The following is a 19,764-nucleotide window of genomic DNA, read 5'->3' on the forward strand; positions in this document are numbered from 1 at the left end:
TTTAGTTTCTTCATTCTTGTAAAGTTGAGAAACTTATATTCGTAGCTGTTGGTCAAAACCTTAATGCTCAGTCCTAAATTCTCCATCCCTTTCCAGAATTGAGTTTAGGGGAAAAATTGGTGTATATGTAATTAAGTTTTCGAAAAATTCAAAGCATTCTGTGTATTCTGAGCATATGCTAGCCTTGTGGAACAAATGACACAGGCTATTCTCAGGTCTTAGCTTCCCATCTCATTGGAGACAAGTGGAATTCATGGGCGGAAATAGCTGAGCAGCAAAATGCAGAGCCTGGGCCTAAAGGCAGGTGTATCGAGTTGGGAAATGAAAGAGGAGGTTTCAGTGACCTCCTCTTTCATTTCAGTGACCTCCTCAGATGTATAGTTATATACATCTATTTCACAACCTTTTCATCAGCTGAGGTTTCATATACCTCAGGAGATAAACTCTTAGTATGTTTATACAGATGTATAGGCTTTTATAATTATTGTGAATCTAAGAATGTCACCTAGTCATAACTATTACGTTCTGCTGTCTTCCACAAAGTATGTATGTCATCCATACACTATTAGAACAGTTCTCCTTTCTGTCCTTTCCTGCAAAAGGACTAACTCAAATGGCCTTGAAAGCTGTGAAGATGCTGCTCCCAGTGAAAACAAGACTGTTAATGGCAGTGATTCTCCATTACTCACGAATGGAAGCTGCAAACCTTCTAGACCTCCCAGGCCTTCTAGACCACCTCCACCCACTCCCCGCAGACCCGCTTCAGTAGCTGGTATGTATCTAGGGCTAGGCATTCATTTCATAGTCGTTTCTGATGCTGATTTTTAACTACATTTTTTCATGGTAAATTCTTTGGCAGATAACTTCTGAAGGACTATTTTTTAGCTTGCATTCAGTACATTTTGTTTAATCATTGTTCCTGTTACTAGAAATTGCTTGCTTCCATGTCTGCTAAGTAATGATTGCAGTGATAGTGCTACATATAGTGGAGCTGGGACCAAAAGAACGCAAATGAGTGCTACTACTGCACTAAGACATCCACTGAGTTTGAGGCTTGAGATGAAATCTACTGAAGGACTTGCAGAACTGTCGCAAGTTGATAATATTGGGTTTTGAGATACTACTTATTTGTTTCTACAATTCTAGTTAAATTCTGTGAAATAGCAGCACTTAAAACATTCATTACTCTTTTGCACTGAAATGGATAGATTTTTCTTTTATTTTATCTGATTATTTAAAAACTACAAAACTTTACGACAAGTAGTCCTGAAAAGTTTGTTGATGTTTTTAGGGTAACTCCTTTACCCCCATACACAGCAATCTGTTTCAGTAGGCTCATTATTGCAGTTGGTAAATGCTGAGTCTGGATGAGAGACTGCGATACAGTAATTATTTTAAAAGATTAATCCAGTGTAGTTCAGTAATTAGGCCTGACTTGTATACAGCTTTTAATCTCCGCCCCCCCCCCCCCCCCCAATGGCATTCTGAAAAAACTGAAAACGCTTAAAGAATGTATGTATTCCCCTCCCCTTCCAATAATTTCTTTCCATGCAATGTCAAACTTCTTGAAAATTTTATGCTTATCATCTCTTAAATTATTATTCCAAATAATAAAGGGAAAATAATTAACTCATCAATGCAAGAAAGTATTTTTTGTTTATAATTGTTTAATGTTTACAGAATGCAGACAACTTGCTTTGGTAAATATGATTTATTCTATCATAAATGTCAAAATTGTGCCATTGATGGCAGTTCTTGGATTAAAGCATTTTTACAAAGTGAGACAAAATTGCTTTTTAGTTTTTGTGTAAGCTCTAAAATGTGGCTGTATGCATGCACTTTGAAATACCAGTTCTTGCATGTTTACTTTTGTGATTTACGACTTCTAAAATAGATCGGTGATAAATATCAGTTAAAGGCTTTTTTCTTCTGTCTTTGATATCTCTGACATCACAGCAAGTGTAAATGGTCCTTCATCCACATCCACAGAAAATGATGGGGCCAGTGCAGGATCACTGGCAGGTACAGCTACAAATACATCTTCAGAACAGAGCCCTGAGGGGGCAACAGCTGCAACAACAGCTCCTGCAACTGCTGCACTCGCCACACCTCCAGTATCAAGACAAGTCCAGCCAGTAAATCCTCCACCTCAGGCACTTACTACAGTCAGTCAAGGTCCTCTTCCACCTGGGTATGAGTTTAATGATTTTTTTTTTTTTGGTGCTAACATTTCTGGTTTTATTTTACTTACAGTAGGTGTTACAGAACATTCATAATATCTGCCTTTTGCTGCAAAACAAAAATCCCCCCCGATATTAATTTGGAGCTTTTCATAACTGTTTGTCTGGTAGGCCTTCAAGCATGGTTTATTCAAGAAAAGAATTAATGTTTCAGATATTTTTGATAGTGTGACAGCTTGCTGTCTTCAAAGTAGAATGAAGTTAGGTGATAAAATATTGGTATAGATAAGTAGAAGAAAAGCTGCTATTGCAGTACGTAATCTGTGATATGTCCTGAAGTTTTGCACTTCATACTGCAGCTCCTGGGAGTAGCGTGGGCACACCGTTGTGTTTCAGGCACATGTGGAATTTGCCAGATGGTTGGTCTATTGCCTCAAAGTTCTCATTTAGATTCTAAACTTTAAGGAAAAAAAATAAGTTTCTGGACTCTTTGGGTGAGGGAAAGCAAAAGCTTCCCAATGTGAATGGTGTAATTGGTGAAATATCTGCCTTAATTTGCAGGCAATGGAACCAAAAGGTAGGAGAGGTCTGAATTACCTCGCTTACTCACAGGATAACTGTGAAAAATAAAAGCAGTCTTGAAAGCATCAATTGTTGCTTTACCATTTTGATGTCAACAGAAATGGCAAATTAGCATGCTTTTTTCCCCATGGTGTCACATTTGATGCAAATACAGGAGTAAGTCAGTATCCCAAATGCTGCATATGCAGAAAGTGTGACCAGTGCCCTTATGATGAATTCTGCATTTGTGATCTGTGCAAAATTTGCAAATTTTGAGGATTTAAATTGAATTAATGTTACTCTGAAAGGGGATTGTGCTCTACAGATGAATCTGTTCAACAAGTTATTGATATACTCGATATTGAATACAAAACTTTGCTTCATTGCTTGCTAAAATTGTATGCGTAGGCATGAATTTTAGCTTCAGTTTCCCAGAAACTGAAGGTGGTCATGTAGAATGTTTTTTGTATTCTCGTTGACATAGAATTACTGTTAATATGAACATTGTACCACTGTATATTGTACAGCATTTTGGTGCATCTTGTGAACCAGGTGTTAGTTTCAAACATTTTATTTAGAAATAAGCATTTTATGAAAACAAATATTTCTCATCTTTGTACTCTAGATGAATGGTTGTAGTAGTTTGATCTGGAGGAAGATAAAAATATTGTTTTATTTTTAGTTGGGAGCAAAGAGTAGATCAACACGGTCGAGTATACTATGTAGATCATGTTGAAAAAAGAACAACATGGGATCGGCCAGAGCCTCTTCCACCAAGGTGAGCCAGGATAAGTCATATGATTGTCTAGGATATGTCTGGATTTTTAAGAAATTAATTGACTGACAGTTTACTAAAGCTAGAAAGCATGTTTGTAAATAGAAATGTTAACCCAGTGCAAAGAATTGCTGCAGGTTGTCTCCAAGGAGTTATGCAAAAATGCATAGTACGTGGTATGGAAAAGAGCTGAATGTCAAAAATAACAGAATCTGAATTTTCTGTCAAAGATTAAGTGAGTGCATCTTTACTGAGAAACGGGTTTAAGTTACAGACGGTAGACACCCCCAGCTGTAAAAGAGAACCAAAACCACAGAAAAGTATTTTGGGATTGAGGTAACCATCAGCTTGAGCAAGAATGCCCTTGGTTACCTCTTTATCCTGAGGTTACTGTTTGCAGTCCTTTGATCTTGTCTCAGGGTTCCCAGCTGCTAATTTACTATGCTCTTATAAAACAGCTTTGGTTATTAGGCTTTTCCAGCTGTTAGCATCAGAACAGCCAGTGATGTTAGTCTCTGCATGGAAGCAGTGTTCGCATTTGTTCTATGTTTCTTATTTTTTAAAAAATGTAAGAAAGACATAAGAATTATTCTGTTGCACTTCATACTCAAGTGGTTCACACGCTATACAGAATTACAAAGCAAAAACGTGGGATAGTAAAGAGAACTTGATATTAAAGAACAAAAACTGGCAGACAGTCTCATAAAGGGAACCCACCTGTCATAATTTATTTTGAACTCTTTGAGAGGGTTGACTAGTGTTTTAGTTAAACTTACCCTGAATTGGTAGTATTTTCCCTCAAGTTTTGTAAATAGTACTGATTTCATATGAACTGAAAATAACAACAACAACGACAACCACCAAACCTAAAATCAAAACAGAACAAAAAAACCAAACCAAAACCCAATGCCCACACTTTCCTTTTCTCCCAAATTAGAGTGAGAGGAAATCTTGCATTGTACAGCCCAAACTGTCAGAGGTTTTGCTGTCTTTTAGGAGAAACCAGCAGACTATTGTCTTATGGGTTGGGCAGGATAAATGCAGTAATGACAGTATAGTATTGACAGTGGTTTGTGTGGCTTTTGAAAACTATTTCAAAAAATCCTGAAAGCACAGTAAATGCAATGAGTCTGACTTGGTATAGTATACAACAAAGTAGAAGTGATTCTCCTCAAACAATTTTAGCTCTTACATAGTTTTAGTGGAGGGTAAAAGGAGAAAAAAACCTCTGCTGATGAGCCCATGCTTTATGTCCACTTCCAACATACTGCCTGTTTGTCTGAAAGTGCTTCTGAACCCTTAAAATGGTCTGCTATTGAGAACTGTTGCTTGTAATTTTTTTAAAAGCTGGGAGCGACGAGTTGACAACATGGGGAGAATTTATTACGTTGACCACTTCACTAGAACAACAACGTGGCAGAGACCAACATTAGAGTCTGTCCGAAATTATGAGCAATGGCAGCTTCAGCGCAGTCAGCTTCAAGGAGCTATGCAGCAATTTAATCAGAGATTTATATATGGGGTAAGGAATATAATGATGACTATAAAGGTTAAGAAAGGTATCTTTTTCAACTTTTCAACCCGTTAGTGTCTCTTCTGCATATTGAAAGTATATATGTATGTGGGTTTTGGGCATGCTTGTGGGTGACTTTTCCCCATAAAGGTACCAGACTTTGTTATGGTTTATTCTTTATGATAATATAGTATTTTTGTGTGTGTAGCATGGCAGGAAGTAATAATTGGTAACCTTAGTTCATGTCCTTGCAATGACTGCAGGTAGCACATGCAGTGTAATGGTTTTTATTTGTCAGCTGAATATAGGTGGTGTTCTTTGATAAAATTTATGTACAATATTGATAACAGCTGTTGGTTCAAAACAAACTACAGCTTAGTAATAAGCTGGTTTATTTGTATTGTGTCTTGTATTGGCTTGGCCAAAGACCTGGAAGGTAAGCAAGCTCATGGGACATATATTTCTGCTTTGAGTAAAATGAAATATGCACCATGAATGTTACGAAAGCAGGGAAATTGAAAATAATCCTTCCAGAATTTTAAATCCATTGTTTACCTCTGATGAATAGTAGAGTTCAGGTAACTCCAACTCATGCTACTAGTTTATCAAGAATGGTGTAGGTTCTAAATCTGCTGTATGTGTAGAGAATAAAAACGGACCTCATAAATGGTGGTAGGGACAACTGTACTGAAGGCAGGAATGAAGTGGTTTGCTTTCTGCTTGTTTTGGGTGGTACTGTACTAATTTCCCTTCTGCGTAGGCAGGGGCACTAAACAAATAATAATTATTTTCTTGGCACTGTAGTTAATTAAGCATGCCAAGGTCTGTAAAATAGGCCTTCTCTGCGGAGAAAAATAAATTGTTGGCATCTTTGCATATATGTAACATTAACAAAAATGCATTTACTTCAGTAATTCATTATAGCTATGGTAGAACATCTGGAAAGCAAGTCACTAGTCATTAATGCACCATTTGTTTGTGTGACTTGCAGAACCAGGACTTTTCATCCACACAGAACAAAGAGTTTGATCCTCTTGGCCCTCTGCCACATGGATGGGGTAAGACTGACTTGAAAGTGTTTTCTAGTGCAATGTAATTAAACATTAAAGCATACTTCTGCCAAATAATTTTGTCAGCTGTTCTAGGCTAGTTTTTTAAAATTAAAATCTGGATTAAAAATCTTTTAAAATTAAATCTAATAAAATGTGCTGTTAAAACAGAGTCCTTACAAGGATGTATAGTTTTAAAGTAGATCAGAAACTGTAAAGTATTCTGCTTTACTCCCTGTAACTATCATAATAGCTTCTTTCACACTGTCATCCTATTTTTTACCACTTTCGTTAGGCAGGATTCCCCTCCACCATCCTGTTCCTGCCAGATCAGACTCCAAATCCTCTCTAAATCAGACTGCCAAATTCCCTCTCCAAACCAATTCCTGGAGAGTTTTGTTGGTCTGAAAATGTTTTTTCTAATGACAACTAACCACTTCTTGACTTGCCTCTCTCCCTGGAATAAATTTGATTTTTGTACTTTACAGGGTTAACAATTTACAGTTAATATAATTGGGGGGGTGAGGGGGTGGTTGTGGTTTGACCCCAGCCGGCAGCTCAGCCCCACGCAGCCGCTCGCTCACTCCCCCCCGGTGGGATGGGGGAGAGAATCAGAAGGGTAAAAGTGAGAAAACTCATGGGGTGAGATAAAGACAGTTTAATAGGGAAAGCAAAAGCCGTGCACGCAAGCAAAGCAAAACAAGGAATTCCTTCTCTCCTTCCCATGGGCAGGCAGGGGTTCAGCCATCTCCAGGAAAGCCGGGCTCCATCACATGTAACGGTGACTTGGGAAGACAAACGCCATCACTCCGAATGTCCCCACCTTCCTCCTTCCCCAGCTTTATATGCTGAGCATGACGCCATACGGTGTGGGATGTCCCTTTGGGCAGTTGGGGTCAGCTGTCCTGGCTGTGTCCCCTCCCAGCTCCTTGTGCCCCCCCAGCCCACTCGCTGGTGGGGTGGGGTGGGGTGAGAGGCAGAAAAGGCCTTGACTCTGTGTCAGCACTGCTCAGCAGTGACGGAAACATCCCTGTGTTATCAACTCTGTTTTCAGCACAAATCCAAAACACAGCCCTGTACTAGCTACTATGAAGAAAATTAACTCTATCCCACCCAAAACCAGCACAGGGGTGTACAAAAATATAAGTGTAAAACTAATTTCTGGTGTGACTGTTAAGCAGATATAAGAATTCAAGTTTCATGATACATAGACAAAGTTCTCAGAATTGTGTGATTTTTAAAGCAAGTAATTACTTGGCAGAGTTAGAGCTGGGTTTTTGGCTTGTCTGTTTTTCAAACATAACTATTTAGACTTTTAGTTCTGGTATTGATGCAATTTCATGCTGTAAAATTGTTGTTCCCCACACTCGTGCTTTGTTGCATTACATACAACATTTCAAAGAAAGTTCTTTAGGCTGGAATTGCCCAGGAAACAAAAAAACTGAGTTTCCACATTGTGTTGAATTCTGCTGTCATTGTAACTCTCATAGACAAGTGTCTACTTCCACACTTCTCTTGTAAACTGAAGCTTTTAACCTGTGGTAGTCAGATTTTGGCATGTTTTTATAACTTGTATTCTATATTCTGTATTTCTCTTGCAACACTAAATAAAAATTTCATTAAGAGCTGCAGAATGGTACAGAAGACCAAGCCGGGGCATTTATTATAAGCTTTGTTCGATCGTGGGCGTACACTAAACTATCAGAGAGAAAATATAAATGTATTTTCTTGGAAATGGCATTGATAATTTTTTTTATTCCCTGCTCAGAATTTGAATATGAAGTCCTTGTACTTTCTTGATACTTGTGTATACATCTGTTACCTATTTTGTGTTTACTGTCTCTATTGCTTGTAAGGTATGTCACAATAATTGAAGCAGCTGGAATTTCCTGTGCAGACAACAGCTTACATTTTTTCTTTCTTCCAATTAATTTTTCCCTACAATTGAAAAATAAATAACATAGTAAAGGATCTTAAGACAGAAATTTCAATTTCTTCAATATTTTAATCCATATAAATTTTTAACTTGCAAAAATACTGAAAAACATTTTTAAAAAGTGCAAGCAGTAGGCCAATAGATCTAGTGAAGGTAAATCTCCTGTGATGAGCTACTTCCTTCATGCAAATGTTTATATTGTTGTTACGATGCCCAGAATGTCGTGATCAGGATTGTTGGTATAAGCAGTGCAGGTAGAGATAGCTGAACTTTTCAGGGTAAGAATTGAGATATAAAGAACTTACCTATGAACACCATTAAGTGCAGCTTTTCACTGAGGACAGGTGGTGGTGCAGTTTCGTATGACTATTAGCAGTCAGTAGTATCAAGACAGGTTCCTGTTTGTGAATAGCCTATTTAGGAATAATGTCAATGAAAGTGAAAAGACATTGAGTCAAAGGAGGTACAGGGAAATGTGAAGACAGTAGAGGCTGTGGCAGGGTCTGTTCATTGATTTTATTTATTATATTTGTTGTAGTCTCAGCAATACATTAAGCAGATATTGAAAATTTTTTCCTTTCGCATCTTTTCAGAAAAGAGAACTGACAGCAATGGCAGAGTGTATTTTGTCAATCACAACACACGAATCACTCAGTGGGAAGATCCCAGGAGTCAGGGGTAAGAAATCTGTTGCAGCTTCATGGAAGTCTGGAATGAAAATGTCACAAAGTAGTGAGACTGAGAGCTAGGAAATGCTGCCCACAGCTGAAACATGGTCTGTCCTACACAAACTTCAGACAGCCTGTTAAAATATTAAAAAGTACTAGCCAAAATGGAAACTGTCAAAATATTACTTAGTAATAGTACAATTACTGGGAAAGTCTTGGTCAACAGCAATAAATTCATCCCCCAGAACAGCTCCTACTCTTTTTATAAATAAGACATGCATGTCTAAACATTTGTGTCATTGGGAGAGGGAGGGCTTGCTTTCATACGGGATGCTGCAGATCCTCTGCACTATCCAAGATGGGATAGTGCAGAGGATCCTGAATAAGAATTTAATTTCCTAGACAGTCAACAGGTAAGAGACAGAAAGAAGACAAACTTGAAAAACTGCAGCACCCCTCCTCACACCTTTTAAAAAAAGAAAGATTTTTAAAAAAAAAGAAAAAGAGAGACAGAAAGAGAACTTGAGGCAGTACTATAAGTAATGGAGTACTGTTTATTTTGGGCTCTGGTCACTCTGACTCTTTGAGGTAGGAAATGTAGGCAGGAAATTGAAGGTGAAGGGTGCTCAATCCCAACTCCTCCTGTTTGAGCTGAAAATTTCCAGTTGGTAAAGCAACTTCATCTGTCCTCTATGGAGAAGGAGGAAGAGGAGGGGGAGTGGAATAGCCTAGTATGTGTGGAGGGGTAATAGCTGTAGCCAGAGATGACAACTTTTCCATCCCGGTCACATCTGCAAGCAGCTGACACTGTGGAGAACACTATTACTCTTCATACAACCCAGCAACCAAATGTGCTGGCTTCACAGTTAGAAATATGGTCATACAGTGTAGTTCTATGGAGGGAAGTCACTCTGAGAGCACTTTGGAGTGATACTACTCAGGTCTTCCAAATATATTGACATCTATTTTTGTTTATACCAAAATTGAGTTGGAAGTTGTCAAAAAATTATACAAGATCAGTATTTGCATTTTCTTTTATTTTTGTCATTCTGAAACTCTTTAAGTTTTTAGCTGCTGTGATTATACATGAGGTACCAAAACCTACTTATTAAAATTATGTCAGTTTTCGAGTAAAAACCTAATAGTTAGGAGATAAAATTCTGTTGTTTAAGTGGAGGAAACATTGATAAACCTTGCTTACATTTTTCCCTTAAGTTTCTATTTGCTGTTAATCCAGGTAGTGCAGCCACATGAGCTAATGTTTATTTAAACAGTCATTTTGGTCTAATTGAGAGCTGACATGAAAGTTTAAGAGGAGAAAAAGGCAGAATAAATATTGAATGGAAAGTTTCTCAATCTGTAGTTTTTCTAGATCTGCCAAAATTTTTACCGTCTTGGGTATTGTTCAATTGACTTAATACATTAAGTTGATCAGTTACCATATATTTTCTTGTATCCATAGTCAATTAAATGAGAAACCCTTACCAGAGGGCTGGGAAATGCGATTTACTGTGGATGGTATTCCATATTTTGTGGATCACAATAGAAGAACCACTACATATATAGATCCCCGCACGGGCAAGTCTGCTCTGTAAGTGTTTTTAACATTATAAGTTTTCAAAAGTGAAGTTTAGCACGCATAATTTTTTAAAGTGTTTTTTTCTCTTTTTATGTTTGTTATGCAGAAAGTTTTACATGTAGTAATGCTTCTTACTTTTCTGATTTTTTTTCATCCACTGATAACTGTCCTTGAAGAAGGCAGTGTTTTGAACACTTTAGAATCCTTCTTGCCATTTAGAATGGCAAGAATCTTCTTTAGAATCCTGCCAAGTAGTATATAAAATTTGAGGGTAATGGAGCATCTGCATCAGTACTGTTGATGACCAGATCCCTTCCTTCCAGTTACTAGTCTTTCTTTTTAAAAGTACATTCAACCCTTTCTTTCTTTGATTTTAGGAACCAGAATGGAGTTAAAACCAGAATTTAACTCCCAGCTTCAATTAATTGCATGTCATCCCATCCTTATTGTTAGAATGTTTTTTGCAGTTGATAGTCAGATACTGTTTAAAAAGTACTGTGTATGCACTCCACGCTTTACAAAGGAAGATTTTTTTTGTTTAAAAACAAGAAAATTACACCCCAAAATAAAAAAATATGAATAAGAATCTTGCAACTAGATAGCCAAATAAACCATACAACTATATAACGAATACATTTGCAGGCTTTTACTTAAATTACAAAAACACTTTTAAATTTTTTTTTTTTCTCCTTTTGGTTTCAGAGACAATGGACCCCAGATAGCTTATGTGCGTGATTTCAAGGCAAAGGTCCATTATTTCAGATTCTGGTGTCAGGTACGGATTCATTTCTTGGGAACATTTGTTTGCATTTTTGTTTTTTGCTTACATGCTTTAAATGAACTCCTCAATGCCTTGAAAGTAAAGGTAATCAAACTACTTTAAGGTTAAAGGTGAGTTAAATTAGGAGGGAGTAAATACAAGACTTCTGTAAACTCATGTAAGCTTTAAAACTTTTTAGAATAAAGGAAAAGATCAATTTAGCTGCTACTTTTTTTTTTAAAGTGGTGGGTTTCCGAATAGTGTTTTCTTTCTGCTGCTAATAAGGGAATATATGGAGGCACAGTATTTTTATCGTTAATACAAGATCTACTTTCTGCACAAATAAACACTTCTGGAAGAAAATGCAGGGCATTTGACACAGAACATGCATGTCTAAACATTGAAGAATACATTGTGTTGCACATTAGCATGCTCTAACATAATGTCATATTCCAGTGTGTCAGTCTTGGTCCTCTAGACTCTATGTATATCAAAAGATTAAGTATCTTGGTGTTTAGGAAAAAGTCTTAGGTTTAAATGTTCCAGTTTTCAAGTGTCAACGAATTATGCTTTGAAAAATAGTGGATAAACTAGCCTACTTTTTCACTTTGAGTTTTGTGCAGAATAACCTAAATTTTCTAATTTTTTATTCAATTCTGGGGTAGAAAGCCTTGCTAACTTAGAATATGTTATTGATCTTAATGTTTTCTGATGTCTTGTAAGAGTACAGTATTCGAACCTGTTCTATGCAGGATGTGGAGGCATGTATACCTCACGGTAGATATCAGTATTGGAAGCAATTTATTCTTGGAGTAAATTACAATTCAAATATCTTGATTACTAGGTTTGTTTTATATGGATTAGTGAAATTCAACTGTACCTCTTAAAACAAGATATACAACAAATAACAGTCCAATCTCAGTATTAGAAACTTTAAGTGATTGTATCCTTCACCTCTAAAAAATTTCATTTCAGCAACTGGCAATGCCACAACACATAAAGATTACAGTAAGCAGAAAAACGTTATTTGAGGACTCATTTCAACAGGTATTGTATTAAAACATGTTAGTAGTGGGCATGAAAAGTTGAGTTGATTAAATTTATTGTCATCATTTTTGATCCTTTGACATCTTGCTAATGTCATTTTAAGTGAGACTAACAGAAAAATACTAGTTTAATAGTTAGGATACATTCATACTTATAGATTAAAAGATCATGCTAAAATGTGAAGTTCTGGCTCTAAAGACTGATCCATCTGACAGAGAAAGTGGTTTTTTTATTTTTTATTTTTCCTCAGAATTCTTTAAAATCTGAGTTAATTTTGAGGGGAGCACTGTGGGAGAGCAGCTCCCCATTCTCATTTCTCAAATTTTCATGTTGTGCTTATGTTTGTTGGCACATTTTTCCTCACAGTGTGTTATATAAGCATGGGCTATGCACCAAAATATATTAAGTTGATCTTTGTCTGGGTGTTATGGGTCTTTAAATGAGTAATGAAATGGTTAAAAGAAAACAAAAATTATTAATTCTATTTAGATTATTAGTAGCAAAATTCTTGTTAATGTCTGTCTAAAATCTATGCTAATGTCTGGCTAAAGTCTTGTTAAAATGTCTTGTTAATGTCTGACTTAAACCATGATTAAAATTCTTCCTATGCAATATTTTCAAGTGCTTTTGAATTTTACTTTTACTTTTTTGAATGTTCATTGGGGCAATAAATCACTCCCATTGCTTGTTAAATTGAAGCCAAAAGCAGCTCTTTGTCAGTCTAATAAGATACATAGAAACAGGCTTGGAAGTGCACGAAACAATTCCTCTTGGCAGATACTCCTCTTGGCCACTTCTGTACTTTTCTGACTTAAATGTAACTTAAGAAAATGCAGACCTTATCTAAGAAGATAGGAACTTTTAGCTTCCTCTGTCCCTAGCTGAATTTATTTTATCTTCCTGTATGTCTTCAGGCTTCATTTCTTGTAGGAGTTATCACAGATGTGTCAAGCCAGGAAGTCTGAACAAATAGAATAGTATGTTTTGAGACAAATGTATTCTTAAATAAGGATTAATGCTTTCTTGTTCAAATTACTGTATTAGCAGAAGCAACAAATAGCGCAGGTGGCTAGTCTTTTCTTTTGGAACAGTGATGTCTTCAAATAAAAGGGTTTAAGCGGAGACAAAATAAATCCTGTAACTGAAAGTTAGCTCCAGCCTTATTGCTAAAATTACACTTGGTCCTTTTACAGTAAGCCTAGAGGCAGTAAAATTATACTGTACTGGAAAGAATCAAGAGAGATTATGTAATTATGTAAACAGCAGCAAACCTAGGTTTCCTTAGGAAAACAGGGTGCCTTCTCAATAATTTAGATGACATAATCACAAAGACCTGAGTTAATTTTTTATACTTGTTATTCATCATTTGCAGATATCTCTGTTGTGGTTATAAAATTTTTTGTGATGATTACTACAGACATCTAGGAGAGATTTTAAAATGCAAATCTTGACCCAAATTCTGTGCCTCTCATTGCAAAAAAAACCTCAAGGTTCTTGGACACACAGAAGTGTTATGTGAAATTTCTTTATGTAAACCTCCGACAATTGACCAAATCAGTATAATTACAGATTTGGTCATTGTGTTAAAACCAGCATTAGGAAAGTTCCTTAGCATCTATGCTTCTTCCTAACTTTTAAAAAAGCAAACAAACAAACCAGCTAGATTTTTATTATCCTCTTTAGGAGACGAAGCTATAAGATGAAAAAATATGTAATGTATGTTTATTATTGTTTTGTTTCTAATTGATTTCTTTGAGTCCTTGATCATGTCTCTTCGTTTCTTGTAACTGGGATACCATTCAATATGGTATTTAACAAATACCGAATTTACTCACTTTGGGCCCATTATTTATTGGCTGGATTTCTGTCATATACTTATAGACAGGCTGCTGGCCTAAGTATCCCAAGTCTTTAATTTCAGAATTATTACTTCTTTTTCTTTTACATCTTTTACTTTTTAATCTATGGAAATAGGTTTGCACTAACGCTTCAAATTCCATGAACATTCCATAAGCAGGTACTTCACGTACTCATAGTTCATTTTATGGTCTGAATTCTTAAATGATATATTGCTTGATAGCAAATAGTAATAAGTCTAGCCAGTGCTTATAGTTGTTTTCTTAAAAAGAATCGATTGTTTTTCTTTTACTAAGATAATGAGCTTCAGCCCTCAGGATCTACGGAGACGTTTATGGGTTATTTTCCCTGGTGAAGAAGGCTTAGATTATGGAGGTGTTGCAAGGTAAACTCAACTGAAATGGCAAATAATATCTTTTTCTGCAAGTTGTTGGTGTGAAGACTTCCCCAAAACAGATACTTAAACTGCAGTGCTTTCAAAATATTAGTGAAGTTTATCCCTTATCTTTTCTTGGAATATCTGAGGAAGACAGTTCCTTAAGATGTATGCATGTCTTAAAACTGTATAGAATTATTTTCAATTGCATTAGGAATTAATTTAATCGTCTCAGTGATTAAAGAGATGCACAGTTTACTGAACTACAGTAAGCCTTTGGCACAACCGTTAATATCAAAGTAGAGGTTTATTGAAAAAGTTAATAGAAATCTACCTTCAAGTCAAAAGTCTTTACTGGAATGTAACCGAGAAGTGCATATGTTAATTAACATTCCTGTAACCCCTAAAGTTTAAAGCAATTGTAGACTTTTAATCTGCTCGTTTAGATAAGGGTGTTTTGTATCCAAACCACTGACAGTTGTATATCATTGTAACTTTGCTATTAATTCATAATTTTTGTTAGTTTCAATTTGTTTTCTGTTTCGTCTAGCATACTTTCTGGTAAAGAAGTCAGATTGACTACCTATGTGCCAACAAGTTCCTAAGTCAACATGAGTTAGCTAAAGTAATTTCTAATTTAATTTATTTTGAAATGTGTTTTTATTGTTTGTGTGATTTCAGGGAATGGTTCTTTCTATTGTCACATGAAGTTTTGAACCCAATGTATTGCCTGTTTGAATATGCAGGGAAAGATAACTACTGCTTACAGATAAACCCAGCCTCTTATATTAATCCAGACCATCTGAAATACTTCCGATTTATTGGAAGATTCATTGCCATGGTAAGTTCAAAAGTAGAAGGAGGTTCTCTCATGTAATTTTCCTATAAATAAATATTGTACCATCAGATGGATAATTAACCAATTCATTTTTGAGTTGAAACTGTCATCAGGTGTTTGGATATAACTACTGTTGGTGTAAGTTAATTCAGCATATTAGCAGTCATGATTGTTTTAATTCTTTGGCTGTCAAATTTCATTGGTACAGAGTACAGAATGTTGTCATATTAAGTATTCAATCATCCTTTTCATGATTTTGTCTGTTTTCATGTTCTTCAGGCTTTGTTCCATGGGAAATTCATTGACACTGGTTTCTCGCTGCCGTTCTATAAACGTATCCTAAACAAGCCAGTAGGACTCAAGGATTTAGAATCTGTTGACCCAGAGTTTTACAACTCTCTCATCTGGGTAAAGTGAGTTTGACTTGATTTTGTTCTTGAAATAGCAATACAATGTTTTTGATTTTCACTTATGCCAGGAAGTAGGTGTAAATTTATTGCTAAAAACTCCACTGGAAAGTATAATATATTAATGGTAGAGCAGTACTGGAATTTTTACTGTGATTTTAGATGCACAAATAATAATTTGATAATGAAAAAGCCTTTCTGGTTCATTGAATATTCTGCACAGCATCCCACATGCCATTTTTGCTGTTTTTTAACTATCTAGCTAGACATTATACAGATGTGGCAGTCTTGAATACTGTTACAAATAAAATGGCTTGAGTAAATTCCACTGAAACTTTTCAGATAACTGATAAAAAGAAATCAGCAAAAATCCACTCAATGTTTCTAGTACCTGGTTTAGTTAGAAAACATAAGTTTAGTGCTACAATAACATGAAGTTAACAAATGTAGTTTATTATATAGTACCACATAATTCTTCTGTTAGTCATACCTGAAATTTGACTTCAAGGTTAATATTGAAGATTTAATGCTTTAAAGAAGTTAATGCTCTCTGTCCTTGGTTTGTTGCTCCAAGCTGAATGATTCAAGACTATTCCTACCTTCCATGTATGTGTTGTCAGTCACCTGTCTATTCTACATTCATACTCTTTTTAAGTCCTCCTTCTCCACTCCTTTGCAGATTCCTCTCCAAAGAGCAGCAAGTAAAAAGGATCTGGAGTTTGTAGTCCATAATTAGTTTGGAATTAAGTGTTAAAATATTTTAAGAAATAATTTTAAAAACCCCTTAGATCTAAAGCATTGTAATTCTGTACTTATTTTATAATAGCAGGACTCCAGGATGTTGTAATCCATGGTTGATGTGCACCATTTCTTTCAGTAACACAGGCGGTTTTCCTTTCCCCAACAGTTTAAAAAAAAAAAAAGGAAGAAAAATTAGACAAAAAGACAAATTCACTTAAATTTGTTTTGCTTCTGCTATAGTAAAAACAGTTTAGCAGAAAAATTAGTCCTTTTTATGTGACTAGAGAGATAAAACATTTTACTTAAGTATCATACAAAACCAGAATAGTTCTAAAAATGCTTTGAGAAATTCATAAAAGGTGTGGGGAAAGATGGGTTTCTAAAATGCAGAAATAAATATAAAAGACAAGATTGTCATCTCCTGTAGTGGTGAATCTTGGAAGCATTATCTTGAATAACAAAGAGGGGGGAAAGCAGCTTTACGAGATGTTTACAAATTGAGATAGGAATTTTGATTTGGTTTTCAAAGAGTAGTATGTTCTGTACGCAATGTATGTGCTGCTAAAAGGTGTAGTAAGTTAAAATTCCATTAGGAAAACTTATAGTTGCTATTTGAGTAAAGATGCCATGAAACTGAGACCTGAAAGGGAAGAAAAGGTCTCAAGGCTCTAAGTCTTGATTTCTGTAATTAAGGAATCCTTTTATCTGTTCCGTAGTCAGAAAATGTATGTATTTTTTTTTAAAAGAAGAGCACTTTTTTGTCATCTTGTGGCTTACTGAGTTTTAGAGAACAAGCAAATATGATACTGAAAAATGCAAGTTATAAGGAAGAAATTTGCATTAAATTGTGGGGGAAGTTGTTACTGGTGAATGATCTGACTAAACTGTAACAACTTGCACATGTAACAATGTTTACCTTATGAAGGGTATCAATCCGTTAATATTTTGTGGCAAGTCTGCAGTAAAAGGGTCTTATTTTAAGCCATTGTCTGTAGACATAGTTGCATCTTCGCATTTGTGTGTGTAGTGCACATAAGCTGGCCACTTTTCACATTTCAGAGCAATGGGTTTTCTTTATAACACCCAATAATAGCAAGGTCTTTCAGTGCCGCTCGAGTGTGTTACATTTATTCTATGTATAGTTCTTTTGGTGCGTATGTAGTTTCTAATGATCTACAAGAGAGCACAGAGGCTTCTGGATGTCAGTATTAGGCTGTTTGTCTATGGCAATAAATGGAGACTTGTCATAGACTTTGCAGACTACTTTTCCCCCTCATTTTAATTCAAAGTATGCATTGTTGCCAGATACCACCCAGTGGATTGTTGGTGTGAAACTTCCGAGACTGAATTCTTGGGTACCAGCAATCCCTAATGAAAGATTTTGTCAAAGACAGGAGAAGCCTGCATCTGTAGTAAGGAACTAGAAAACTCAGAACCTACTGTCAATAACAACTCTTACATCTCACTCTGTATATGAGGGTTTCAAATGACTAAGCTGTGCTGGCTATATATACTTTTATTGATTTGCACTCAGTGTTTGGGTTTTTTTCTTTCTTTTTTTTTTTCCCACCCCCTTTTACCATAGAAGAAAGCAATAGGGAGGCTTAAGGCTGTACCAAGAACTTTCCTGAAGGCTGTCTCTAGAGCAAATATGACCCAAATATCAGTAGCAATTTCTGTAATGATAAAGAAATCTTCTGGGTTGGAGTCCATGAAAGGCTTTTCCCCTTTGAAAAAAACACTTGAGGATATGAAAATTCTGGAGACAAACCTTCAGACTTCTGAGGGGTGCACACTGACCTCTAAGAACAGAGATCCAAACTTCAAGTTTAGTATAGTTGAGCCTGCTTATCTGTAATGCTGATGGAAGGTATCCTCTAAGGAAATGACTGCAAATTTGTAGGGAAAAAAGTCATGTGGACATAATTTTGTTCCTCACCAAAAAAGCAGATTTTATAACTTTCCAGGAAGCTTTCAGTAGTTTTGAATTTCTTGGTGCTTCTCCTATCAGGTGGCCATTTTTCTTGTTCCCACAATTTTGAAAATTTCACAGAATCATGGAGTTTGGAAGGGGACCTCTAGAGGTCATCTAGTCAAACTCTCTGCTCAAATTGAGCTAGAGCAGGTATCTTTCATTTTAAAAGGAAGGGATGGTTTTATTTCATCATCCATCCCTCTGAAGCCTTCCCTCCTCGTCTGAGATTTCATGCAATAGCATGTATTTTGGAAAGATCAAGTTCAAAAGCACTATTGCGTCACGGTGCTAGATAAACCACAGCGATGTTTTCAAGACTGACATTTCTGTGTTACGGTTCAGGACAAATATCTTGATTTTGCACTTTATTTTCAGGGAAAATGGTCATCAAAACCTCTGCATATGCAGGTGATTCTTCACTTTACAGGAGCACATATAAATATATAAATTAGTGTTGTACCTATTATTCTCCTGGCTATTAATGCCTATAAAGAGAAAAGAGTTTATTTGAGCAATGTTTATTGGCTACAGATTCTTCCTATGTTGAAATTTCTAAGAGAGTTCCTCTTTAGCAGGAGTATTTGTACTTTGTTAACTTAGGAGCTTGGGACATTTTAGTATATGCTTACAAGTTTACAAGATAAATATACTGGAGTTGAGGATAATTCATTAAGCATGCAAAGTCTTTTTTAGTTGCTTCTTACCTGCTATTATCTGACAAAGTGACAGCTATGTTTTAACACAGTCTTTACATTACCTGTTAGAAGAAGCAATCATGCAATGAAATATGAGAAAATGTCATTACTTGAAAAGTTTCTGTATTCCATAGACATTCCGCAGATCATAGTCGGCAGGTAGTTTGTCAGCCTTATGACTGGGAAATGTAAGGGTACTACTGATCAAAAATTTCTGATCAGGAGTACAATTCATGTATGCACGTTGGTAAAATGAGTCAGTACTTCTTGCAAAACCATAATTATTGTGTAAGGAACATTTCCTTATTTTGATTATTTAGCTCCAAACCTTTTTTTAAGGTTCTTTATACCCCTCTCCTCTACTGAGTACAAGGTCTTGACACAGTTATTTAAAATTATATTTTTTCCTTACAGGGAGAATGATATTGAAGAATGTGGCTTGGAAATGTTTTTCTCAGTTGATAAAGAAATTCTAGGTGAAATCAAAAGCCATGATTTGAAGCCAAATGGTAGCAACATTCTGGTCACAGAAGAAAACAAAGAAGAATACATTAGGTAAGAATAAATGAAGATTTTAAAATACTCTTATCTCCGTCGTTTTCTTTCTTTAGTTCTAGCAAGAAAAGATTGTCAAACTATGTAATCTGAAGCATTGTTGAAATTCTGTCTCTGAGTAATTGCTCATGTTGGCAACAAGTGGCAATTGTTTGGATATCATATTTGAAAGAAGAATATTGATAGAAATAAGTTTTTAAATCCAATTTTCCCAAAGATTACAGTTAGTAGAAGGTCCACTTTTTTCCTAGA

General features: G+C 35.8%; 1 protein-coding gene across 4 annotated transcripts in view; it reads left to right on the forward strand.

Moving 5' to 3' along the window:
• ITCH (itchy E3 ubiquitin protein ligase) overlaps nt 1-19,764 on the forward strand; it is a 67,062-nt gene that overhangs the window by 38,058 nt on the left and 9,240 nt on the right. For all 4 annotated transcript variants that reach the window (XR_012045103.1, XM_072878868.1, XM_072878869.1 and 1 more), the window contains exons 7-19: nt 603-772; nt 1,957-2,191; nt 3,424-3,519; nt 4,864-5,038; nt 6,021-6,087; nt 8,608-8,692; nt 10,145-10,273; nt 10,964-11,036; nt 11,997-12,068; nt 14,222-14,310; nt 14,983-15,142; nt 15,419-15,552; nt 19,372-19,512. Coding sequence is in view for 3 of the 4 variants with exons in the window: in XM_072878868.1 (XP_072734969.1) it covers nt 603-772; nt 1,957-2,191; nt 3,424-3,519; nt 4,864-5,038; nt 6,021-6,087; nt 8,608-8,692; nt 10,145-10,273; nt 10,964-11,036; nt 11,997-12,068; nt 14,222-14,310; nt 14,983-15,142; nt 15,419-15,552; nt 19,372-19,512 (1,626 nt within the window). In the remaining variant the exon portion in view is untranslated. The remainder of the gene's footprint in view (nt 1-602; nt 773-1,956; nt 2,192-3,423; nt 3,520-4,863; nt 5,039-6,020; nt 6,088-8,607; nt 8,693-10,144; nt 10,274-10,963; nt 11,037-11,996; nt 12,069-14,221; nt 14,311-14,982; nt 15,143-15,418; nt 15,553-19,371; nt 19,513-19,764) is intronic.

The sequence above is a fragment of the Ciconia boyciana genome, chromosome 14 (genome assembly GCF_034638445.1).
Source record: "Ciconia boyciana chromosome 14, ASM3463844v1, whole genome shotgun sequence".
In the NCBI taxonomy this organism is placed as follows: domain Eukaryota; kingdom Metazoa; phylum Chordata; class Aves; order Ciconiiformes; family Ciconiidae; genus Ciconia; species Ciconia boyciana.